Raw genomic sequence first — 11,683 nt, 5'->3', positions numbered from 1 at the left:
GGTGGCAAGGGGGGATAGTTCAGGAAACTATTCAGCTACAATTAAGGAAACCTCTCTTAGTTCCCATGGACTTGAGAGGAGGGGCAAAGGCATGTGTACCGTGTGTGTGTGTGTGTGTGTGTGTGTGTGTGTGTGTGTGTGTGTGTTATCATGTAAGGCTAGTCTATACAAAAAAAAAGTGCCACCCAAACTAACCCCCTAGTACCACTGCATATATACACTGTAATGCATATACACTGCATATACTGTACACCGTAATGCATATACACTGCATATACTGTACACCGTAATGCATGAATGACTCTGTCATTTGCATTGCCCATGCCTTGCAGTCTCCCCAAAATGTATGTGATCTCATGGTCTCTTCTGCATTGTACTGGGTATCCCAGACTCATCTAGCCTTCTGCCAGCATCTTTCTCCAGGATCTTTTATTGTTAATACTCAAAAAGGTGTAAATTCTAGAACTAATAAATAAGCTGTATTGGTTACTGAAACAAGATGGCTTTCACCAGGTTTCCTTGCTTTTCTTGTGTCATTTATCAATTACTTTTTATAGATTACGGGTCTACAAAAACAAGGGACTGATTTTATTTCATTTTGTAAAGCAGCATATAGATAAATGTCTTTATTTGAATAACTGTGCCAAACTAAAATTCTTGTTGCCATTTCCTCCATGCTTAGTGCTTCCTGCTGGTTGCAGTGATTTTCAGAGCAACTGCTGCAGGAGCTCACAGCATCCCCATAGAAGAGACAAGCAACAAGAGTATGAGAGGCTCAGGAAGGAGCTCTTGCCTGCTGTAGATTGTTTTTAGGAGATGTGGGAAGGACATACTCAAATAATCTGTTAAGGATCAGAAACTGTTTACTTTCTTCTTCGTTCCATAAAAGTTGTCTGAATGGCTCTTGTGAATTCTAGCCATGCGATCTCATGGCTGATATTGACCCATAATACTGCCCCAGCATCACCATCTTCCTGCTTGCTAGTTTCCTGCAAACATGGCGATTTTGGCATGGTGCACTTTTTTGCATTCTGAAGTGGTACAGCTCTGAGAGGCTGTGTCCATGTGCCACTCTCAGTCTTTCAACTGAACCTCATCCATTCCTATTCACGTTCCCTGAAAGACAGTTTCTGATATACAGACCACAGCCTGGATGGGACCAGCCCATCTCTCTATTTACCAGAAAGGCTGAACTGGCCATGCGAAATGTTCCATGAGGCACTGGTGGTCATCTTTTGGCAGCAAACATTTTGGAAAGGATGCCTGCTAAGCTGCTGTTTTACACAGAAATAGGCACTTCCTTTTTTGTGGGTGTGAATCACATTCTTGCATTTTGCAACAGCTCCTTCCCCAGCTGCCAGCTCAAAGGTTCTCCAAGAGCTTGGAAATTAAACAGAAGTCTGTTCTGCTTGCAGCAGAACTTTCCCTACTGCTGTTCTCCTGAATGAGGAAGCATCAGCCCCGCAAAGGGGAAGAACACAAAATCACAGCTCATTGTGGAGCGGGTGGCATTGGGGGCTGGGCTTATCCTCCAGGACACCATCAGGCACACACACCCAGGGATCGTCGGTTTCCCACTGCCATTTCAGCAGCAGTCCCCAGAGCTCCTCAAGAACTTGTGCATATCGGGGATCAGAAGCCAAGTTGTGGCTTTCAGTGGGGTCAGTGCTGTGATCAAACAGCTCCCAGCGTTCCCGGTTGTAGTAGCTGTGCAGAGTTTTGTTCCAGTGAGTGGGCTGCCCAGCCTGGGTCCTGTTCAGCAGGTCTTGGAAAGTGGGTGAAACGTAGAAGTCCTGGTCAATGGGGAAGGTTGTCCGATTCTGCAGGTTGTGAATGAGGCGCAGGGGTCCCTGCTGCACAGCCCGCATAGGGTAGTGCATGGTCACCTCATGGAGGCTCTGGCTTGCAAACACAGTTGCCCAGGATGGCTCTGACAACAAGGCTGGCAGCAGGGACTTGCCGGTAAGTTGCACCATCCGTTTCCCAAAGAGGCTGTAACTGGGATATGGCACAGAGAACCAGTCCAGAATTGTAGGGGTGACATCTGCAAAGGGAAGTAAAAATATACTATATGCAGTTGATGCAGGTAACAAGATTGAAACCTCACCCACAGGTCATGGCCTAATAAGATAGAAGCTCCCCAAAAGCCCATAGTTTCCTTCAAAGCCTTTCTGCCTTCTTTGCCTGGAAACCATTCGCCCCAACATACTGACTGAGGAGGCAATTCTGAGGCTGATTCTGTGACCCTTGACCTATTGCTGCCAACAAAATGTAAACTAGTTAATAGGGCAGTAAGGCAGGGGTTCTCAAACTTCTTGGGTGTAATCTTCCCAAGGTCTTTTGTGTGGGGGCGGGGAAAAAGGCAGCAACACAATCCCCAGGATTGCCCTGCTGTGGGGGCAAGGAGGCTTTTTAAAAACACAACATACCTGCTGCTGGGGTCCAGGAAGCCCTACAGAGCGCTCTGCAGGGCTCCCCGCAGCTTGTAAATAGTGAAAGTAGTGATTGTGAGCAACATTAAGGGGAATAATAAAAGCTTCTTCAAATATGTTAGAAGCAGGAAACCCGCCAGAGAAGCGGTTGGCCCTCTGGATGGTGAGGGAAGGAAAGGGGAGATAAAAGGAGACTTAGAGATGGCAGAGAAATTAAATGAGTTCTTTGCATCTGTCTTCACGGCAGAAGACCTTGGGCAGATACCGCTGCCCGAACGGCCCCTCCTGACCGAGGAGTTAAGTCAGATAGAGGTTAAAAGAGAAGATGTTTCAGACCTCATTGATAAATTAAAGATCAATAAGTCACCGGGCCCTGATGGCATCCACCCAAGAGTTATTAAGGAATTGAAGAATGAAGTTGCAGACCTCTTGACTAAGGTATGCAACTTGTCCCTCAAAACAGCCATGGTACCAGAAGATTGGAGGATAGCAAATGTCACGCCTATTTTTAAAAAGGGAAAGGGGGGGGACCCGGGAAACTATAGGCCGGTCAGCCTAACATCCATACCGGGTAAGATGGTGGAATGCCTCATCAAAGATAGGATCTCAAAACACATAGATGAACAGGCCTTGCTGAGGGAGAGTCAGCATGGCTTCTGTAAGGGTAAGTATTGCCTCACAAACCTTATAGAATTCTTTGAAAAGGTCAACAGGCATGTGGATGCGGGAGAACCCGTGGACATTATATATCTGGACTTTCAGAAGGCGTTTGACACGGTCCCTCACCAAAGACTACTGAAAAAACTCCACAGTCAGGGAATTAGAGGACAGGTCCTCTCCTGGATTGAGAACTGGTTGGAGGCCAGGAAGCAGAGAGTGGGTGTCAATGGGCAATTTTCACAATGGAGAGAGGTGAAAAGTGGTGTGCCCCAAGGATCTGTCCTGGGACCGGTGCTTTTCAACCTCTTCATAAATGACCTGGAGACAGGGTTGAGCAGTGAAGTGGCTAAGTTTGCAGACGACACCAAACTTTTCCGAGTGGTAAAGACCAGAAGTGATTGTGAGGAGCTCCAGAAGGATCTCTCCAGACTGGCAGAATGGGCAGCAAAATGGCAGATGCGCTTCAATGTCAGTAAGTGTAAAGTCATGCACATTGGGGCAAAAAATCAAAACTTTAGATATAGGCTGATGGGTTCTGAGCTGTCTGTGACAGATCAGGAGAGAGATCTTGGGCTGGTGGTGGACAGGTCGATGAAAGTGTCGACCCAATGTGCGGCGGCAGTGAAGAAGGCCAATTCTATGCTTGGGATCATTAGGAAGGGTATTGAGAACAAAACGGCTAGTATTATAATGCCGTTGTACAAATCTATGGTAAGGCCACACCTGGAGTATTGTGTCCAGTTCTGGTCACCGCATCTTAAAAAAGACATAGTGGAAATGGAAAAGGTGCAAAAGAGAGCGACTAAGATGATTACGGGGCTGGGGCACCTTCCTTATGAGGAAAGGCTACGGCATTTGGGCCTCTTCAGCCTAGAAAAGAGACGCCTGAGGGGGGACATGATTGAGACATACAAAATTATGCAGGGGATGGACAGAGTGGATAGGGAGATGCTCTTTACACTCTCACATAACACCAGAACCAGGGGACATCCACTCAAATTGAGTGTTGGGTGGGTTAGGACAGACAAAAGAAAATATTTCTTTACTCAGCGTGTGGTCGGTCTGTGGAACTCCTTGCCACAGGATGTGGTGATGGCGTCTAGCCTAGACGCCTTTAAAAAGGGATTGGACAAGTTTCTAGAGGAAAAATCCATTACGGGGTACAAGCCATGATGTGTATGCGCAACCTCCTGATTTTAGAAATGGGCTATGTCAGAATGCCAGATGCATGGGAAGGCACCAGGATGAGTTGTCTTGTTATCTGGTGTGCTCCCTGGGGCATTTGGTGGGCCGCTGTGAGATACAGGAAGCTGGACTAGATGGGCCTATGGCCTGATCCAGTGGGGCTGTTCTTATGTTCTTATGTGAGCCACTTTCGGATTGCGATCATGAAACCAGAAGTGGGTCATGATCACAACTTTCACATTTTACAAGCTGCGGGGAGCCCTGCAGAGTGCTCTGTGGGGCTTCCCGCACCCCCTGGACCCCAACAGGAGGTATGTTGTATTTAAAAGAAGCCCCCTGCCCTGAAAGTGGCGTGATCCTGGGGACTGTGTTGCTACCTTCCCCCTTCCCCCATCCCTTAAGGGGGCAGAAGCCAGGGCTCTCAGGCTGGGGCTTTGCAATGCCCCAGTTTGAGAACCACTGGCAGTAAGGTCATCCCATTCCTATTTGCAGCAGGTACCTATGCTGTCTATTAATGATGGCTATTAAAATTAAATATTTACGTAGCTACCATGCCAAAACTGCTTCGTGCGAGACAGCTGTTGGCGGAACATTTTAATATTTTAACAGTTGAGTGTTACAACACGAGCAAATATGACATTAGTAACTTAAATACAATCCATCAGTGAGAAGCCATTTTTCAGCTTGAGGTGGCTGTACCCAAGAGCCATACCCAAGAGCCTCAATTCTTCTGCTCTAAATACACACCAGTTTGCATTCAAGCAGGCCTTACCTAGCAGGCTGGCATAAGCATTGCTAATCTGTCCCCAGCGGGCAGGATGCTCAGGGGAGGAGATGAGGAGGGGTTCCGCTGTGCCTGACCAGTACAGGTTGGTTCTGCCACTGGGAAAGGGGATACCATTGTCCGATGTGTAGATCACAAGTGTACTGTTGTGAAAACCAGCACCTCGTAGCTCCTCTAGGACAAGACCGATGCCTGCATGTTCACAAAAAGAGAGCATTAGCAGTGCTGCACAGGAGTCCTCTGCCCTGCACCACTTAGTTCAGAGGAAGCCCCATTTGCCCTGCACAGCTGCAAGCAAGAAAACACTTCCATTTTCACAATCACTGTCTCAGTGGCACATGGAGATTCATTGTCCATGCACACCCAAGAACATAAGAAAAGCCCTGCTGTATCAGGCTGAGGGCCCAGCTTCCTGTAACTCACAGTGCACCACCAGATGCCTCTGGGAGCATACAAGACAACAAGATTCCTGTATCTTGTTGCCACTTCCTTGCATCTGGCATTCAGTCTAAAACCCAGAGGTTGCGTATAGTCATTATGGTTTGTAACCTGGACGCTCATCAGGGGAGGAGATGAGGAGGGGTTCTGCTGTGCCTGACCACTACAGATCGATTCTGCTGCTGGGAAAGCGGATTACATTGTCCGATGTATAGATCTTTTCCTCCATAAATCTATCCAATCTCCTTTTAAAAGGTATCTAGGCCAGATGCCATCACTACATTCTGTGGCAAGGAATACTACAGATTACTCGCTGAGTAAATAAATATTTTCTCTATTCTAACTCTCCTGCTCCTCAATTTTAGTGGATGACCCTTGGTTCTAGCATTGTGCAAGAGGGGAAAAAAATAAACATCCCTCTATTCACTCTCTTCATCCCTTACATAATTTTATATGTCTCAATCATGTCCCTCCTCGGATGCTTTTTGTCTAGACTATAGCCTTTCTTTGTAAGCCTTTTCCCCTTAATCATTTTGGTTGCTCTCTTCTGCACCTTCTCCAGTTCCGCTATGTCCTTTTTGAGATGTGGTGACCAGAACTGGACACAATACATCAACCTCAGTTCAATATCAACTAATCACTCGAACTGGGTGAAAATGTCAACTGGTGGGTGAGAGGGGACTTAATTTTGATATTGTGAATATCACTGAAGACAATTGTGACTGTGTTCACAGTTATGAATAGACGCACTTGCTATTTTCTTTCCATGCCTCAAGGATGTGCTACTGTTGTCAGACAGGCTAGAAACTTTAAGTGACAGCAAAGATTCTCAGGATTCTAAAAACTACTGTACTATGAAGCCATGTGAATCTATGTGCATTCCTTGGAGCCAATGTATACCCCAGTATTAAAATTTCACTGAAAAGAACTTGATTTTCACCCATTTTCTCAGAGCAGAAGATTGTCCAGAACTGACTGCCTGAAGTCTGAAAGCTTAGGAGATACCACATTGTAAGATAAATATGCAGAAAAGCATCAGGCCCCTCACAAAACACTCCTAAGATTTCATTCCACTTCAAGGGGACTGCTGTTCAAGCCCCTGTCCTGCTTTGAGCATGCAGGGCTGCTCTGATTTAACAACTCTCTACCTTGATCCATGCGCCCAATGGTTGTGTACTGAGCAGCCAAATCTGCACGAGCAGCTGGTGTGTCTTGTACAAAATACGGGACCTGTGGGGAGAAAGCAGCTGTTAACAGTAGAAAGGAAATTTAAAAAAAATATATTGGTAAAGAAAGCTTTTGGAAATTGCAGGAGCTGTGGGAACATTCCAAATACTGGCACTGCCAAAGCCCCTTCCGTCCAGGGCAAATTATCTGTTACATTGCTCCCACTCTTGCAATGCGGAAGGCTGTGGCTCTCTGCAAGATGCATATATTCCCCAGACCTATGGTGGGTAAAACATATACCATGCTTTACCTGTACTTGATCTGGACTATAGTGTTGGGGCTTCCAATCTGGGATCCAACCCATTCCAGTCTCCCCATTGCCAAACTTTTCGCAGAAGACTCCATACTGGGGCTGGGAGTGTCCACAACGGTGAGGATCATGGAAAGCAACGTAGAGAAAAAAAGGCCTAAAGAATTGACAAGGGAGGGGTGAATGCAATCAGAGGCTCTACAAATATATCCTCTTAACAGCATATAATTAGCAGCTTTAAAAACAGACTTCTGGAGTACCCTCTCATCTTTCTTAGTCCAGCTCTATTATTCTCTCACCACTGACTCCAAACAAAATGTTTGGAGTCCTGATCCACAATGCCACTGCTAGATTGTGCTGGATTCTCCCAATATTCTCAATTCCTAAATCCACCTTTGCTTCCTAAAGTTCTCCATTGGCCTTTCCATCTTTCACTGCTCACTGCTGTTCCCTTCTTCCCAGATCCACAGTTTGTCTGATATTCCATCCTTGGGCTCCTTGGCCCAAGTTACACAAAAGTGCCTTCTTCAGCCCCAGCCTTGAGCTCAATTTGCTCCCTCAGGTCTATTCACAAGCCAGTAACTATGTCAGCCCTGCTCTTCTGAAGACTGTCCCTGAGAGACCTTGCCTCCCACCCCCACAAAAGGCACCAAGCTGTACCCTATTCTTGACAGTCCCTGCCTTTAATTCCTAGTGATATCAACTCAAGGGATGTCCACCAGTGTGTCTCTAACCATAGCTTCTCCGCCACTCCGAGCTCTAGACCCCTCAGTCTTACTGCTGCTCTTTGGTACCAACACACTATTGATATAAACTCAATCATTTTCCCCAGCCTCTGCAATTAGTTTTGCACTAGAAAGCAGTTTTGCATTTGATTTTTACAGTAAATAGGGTTGTAGTAGATAGAAATGAGTATAAGAATGTTACAGTGGTCTTTCCTGTGATGGCCATGTGTGAATGGCAGGCTTGAGGCCTGAACCAGCTACATACATCCACCTGGATTCCTTGGTCCACTGAGGCCTCGCAGGCATGTGTACACAGGTGTTTAAGGAAGCATGTCTGTCATGTAATCCCTCAAGGATGGGATCTTACCTCTCATCCTGGCTGCGGAAGAATTTCTGGACAAGCTGTTTGATTCGGGTGATGTTTCTCCCCACCTGCAGGACAGAGCCATTCTCTTCGGTGTAGGCGAAGTCAAAGGGATACACAGCTTCTGGTCCAACATGCTTCTTCCCAATGATCCCTGGAGCCAATTAGAGGCAAGCATGGGGGAAGTGAACAGCGCAAATAATATTTTTCCAGTATTCTGATGCATCTAGAACTATTAATCTACAGTTCAAAAGAGATTGGGCAAATGCTTTCCAGACCAATCTGGCACAATCAGGGACAGCCCAGCCATGAAGCTGATTTGCTTCAGGTGGTGGGTTGGGGAAATGGCAAGTTCGAGGAGGGGTGCCCTGCACTTGTCCACACCTCCCCCAGTGTGTTGCCTGCCTGCCACTCCACCCAGCTGCCATATTCACTTCTCACATGCTCAGAGGGTCTGTGAGAGGTGTGTGGGGAGGGCTTACCTTTTCCTCTTCTTCCTCCAGCTCCACTAGTGCATTTCACAAAACAGATAGTGGAGAAAATGCTGGGGGTGGAGATGTTCCACCCTCAGATTCTCTCTGCTGAGCCACTTTACAAAAAGTGATGGTGGAGTTGGAAGCGGATGATGAAGATGGCAAGGTGTGCATTTATCTGTGTGGGCACCAGCACACACTGGAGGTGGAGGGGATGTTGGGCCATGCAGGCTGGCAGAGGTAGCAGCAGAATTTAGGAGGCTGCAGAGGATTTTGGAGGTGAGTTCAGGTGGTAAATTGACTTGAGTCACCACCATGCACAAGGGTCAGAATTTGGGTCAGATCAAGGCTTACTTCAAACCCAATTCCTTTTATTGAGGGTGGCATAAAAGATATAAAAAAGATGTTTTGTGTTTGGGGTAAGTATACATGTGGCACAAGTTATGCATTTATATACAAAAGCTTACGTGCATACTCAGTAGCAGCAATATCAACGTGGTGTGCATCAATGGCACTGATATTGACAATGATATAGAGAGTATCAATGACAGAAAGGCAGGATATAAATACAAGTAAGAAATAACAATATGTGTAAGTATGCAAACAGCATAAAGTAATACACAATCATCACTTTCCCCTTCAGAACATGTAGAAATGGTGAACAGGAAGGGGTCAATACTTTGCTTCCACGGATTTTACAGAGGAATCTGTTACTTATACACATGTACAATTTCCACAGGCGATACCAGCACACTTGCATTTTGTCCTTTGGTATCTGCTCCCGAGTACAAAATGGTACATAAAAGACCTCCTGAGTATTCTTCATGGAAGGTGTATAATCAGCCTGCTTTTCTGTTACAGACCATGCATGCTCTCGAACAGGGGTGACTGTAGCCCCTTCCCATGAGCATCACATCAAAGGCAGGAAAATACTGAAGAGACTTAGTGGTGGACAAAATAGGCTTTATTAGGTTCTTCTCTCGGCTTTGTTCATCTAGGTATAGCTACTACATTGAGGCAAATGAAACTAATGTTCATCATCACATTATAAGCAATGGATTAGAGCAGGGTGGCAGCTTGAGGAGGTGTGGAAGGGAATTTTGCTTTCCTAACCAGCTTACCTGTCCGTATCCCTGCCTGGCTGAGCAACAAAGGGAGGCTCCGAACACTGTCAAAGGAGTTGAAGTGATGCACATCTTGATGTAGTCCATACATCCCATTTTGGTGCTGTGGATAAAGAGAAACAAAGAGAAGATATGGACAAGATATGAGGGATAAACAGACAAAACAGATGGATCTTCTACTGCAACAGTTATGAGGTCACAGAAATGGACTGTGTACTTTGCTTGCTCTGTGCTCCCCCCCCCCCCCACTGAAGGAATGTTACCTGAGGAAGGCCAGTCAGGATGCTGGCTCGGCTGGGAGAACAGCTGCTGACAGAGGTGAAGGCATTCTGGAAGATTAAGCTCTGCTGGGCCAAGGTGTCTAGGTTTGGGGTGTGGATGGCTGTATTGTTGTACACCCCACTCTCAAAACCACCGTCATCAGCTGTCACAGAAGAATCAGAGGTCACGCTGTGAGATCAGTATACCGCCCGAATACTTCTGTCACCTATGGACATGTGTTACAATCTTCCCATAGTTGTGACTGAATCTGTAGCTGAATCAAGGTCCAATCCTATCCAATTTTCTAGTGCTGGTGCAACCATGCCAATGAGGCATGTGCTGCATCCTGTGGTGGGGATGTAGTCACAGAGGGGTCTTTGGGGCTGCATTGCAGCTGCTCCGATGCTGGAAAGTTGGATAGGATTGGGTCCTCAGAGCCTGGCTTCTACATTAAGCCTTCAGGTTCAAATCCCTACAACTCACTAAAATGTTGCGCAGCATCCCAAGCTCCCAAATTTTCATCTTATATATGCAACATTAATCCCCAGATATTCTAGTGACAAGAGCTATGCACACTGCTGAAAACATAGATCTCTGAAATATGAGTCACCTCATTATGTCACTGGCACAGTGGTTCTAGTGACTCAGCTGAACCTAGGAGGAAATGCAGGATGTAAAAGGGGAAGCAATCTCAGAAGGCCAGATGCAAGGGAGGGCACCAGGATGCAGATCTCTTGTTGTCTTGTGGGCTCCCTGAGGCATGTGGTGGGCCACTGTGAGATACAGGAAGCTGAAGTAGATGGGCCTTTGATCAGATTCAGCAGGGTTCTTATGTTCCTACCTAACTATTCTCACAACCCTCCTGTTAGTGCTGGTTCCACATCAGTTTCAACTCTCTGCACTACCACTTGCACCTTTGCTCACTGCTGATAGCGGGGACCTTGCATCCATGGTGCCACTGACAAGATCTCTACACAATCCCGCCCAGCGCTCGCCGCCTAGGCTATCCATGCCCACGTGCTGAATTTCACCTTTTGTCGTTGGCGAAACGCAAACCTCTCATCCTGGCACAACAGCAGGAAAAAAATTCAACAGGCAATACCTTCCCCCCAGCACTACTGCTTCATACTGGGGGAAAGGCTGCTTCTCTCCAGGTGTTACAGCAGAGGAGCTCCAACTGAGAAACATCTGGCAACAGGGTATGATTGCTGTGCCAGATACCAGTTCCAGCCAAGAGAGGTGCATGGGGGCAACACTGGGTGGGGCAGTCAGTGCCAGTTCACTTTGGGGTCGAGGGGGGGGTGGAACCTGGCTGGGGCATCTCCCTCCACTTTCTCCTCAAAGCACTGCCTTGCACTAATAGCATTAGGAGACTCCCCCGGGGGGTGTGGGGGGGAGGGGCGCTACCCCGTGTGATGCCCCCGGGTTTCAGTGCAGGAGTGGCGAGGGGGGGCGCTTGGCTCTCTAGAGGGCGGCAGTCCCCCCGAATCTGCTCGCTCACCCACAATGAGCAGCACGTTGCGAGGTCTGCCCGGGTCCACCCCGGCAGCCCCCAGCCCCAGCAGGAGCGTCAGCGCCCAGCTCTGGCAAGGCAGCTGCATGGCGAGCGCGCCCTCTCCAGCGAAGCCCCCTCCTCGCTGGACAAAGCGAACGGGGCTCCCCGGCACGACGAGCCTCCCTAGAAGACACCGTCCCTCCTCCTCCTCTTTCCCGGGGCTCCGCCTCTCGCCCGGGTCACATGAGGAGCGTCAGTGGGCAGC

General features: G+C 47.5%; 1 protein-coding gene across 1 annotated transcript; it reads right to left on the bottom strand.

Moving 5' to 3' along the window:
* Positions 1-137: 137 nt before the first annotated feature.
* SGSH (N-sulfoglucosamine sulfohydrolase) lies at positions 138-11,615 on the bottom strand. The gene is made up of 8 exons (XM_066616210.1): positions 11,425-11,615; positions 9,926-10,086; positions 9,660-9,765; positions 8,069-8,219; positions 6,977-7,133; positions 6,648-6,729; positions 5,050-5,253; positions 138-2,044 (listed from the first exon to the last, which is right to left on the bottom strand). Exons 1-8 carry the CDS (start codon positions 11,522-11,524, stop codon positions 1,485-1,487), a joined length of 1,521 nt encoding a protein of 506 aa, XP_066472307.1. The 5' UTR covers positions 11,525-11,615; the 3' UTR covers positions 138-1,484.
* Positions 11,616-11,683: the final 68 nt, after the last annotated feature.

This window comes from Tiliqua scincoides, chromosome 2 (assembly GCF_035046505.1).
Source record: "Tiliqua scincoides isolate rTilSci1 chromosome 2, rTilSci1.hap2, whole genome shotgun sequence".
Lineage (NCBI taxonomy): Eukaryota > Metazoa > Chordata > Lepidosauria > Squamata > Scincidae > Tiliqua > Tiliqua scincoides.
Note: the sequence above shows the minus strand (reverse complement) of the source record. Positions and strands in the feature narration are given on the sequence as shown.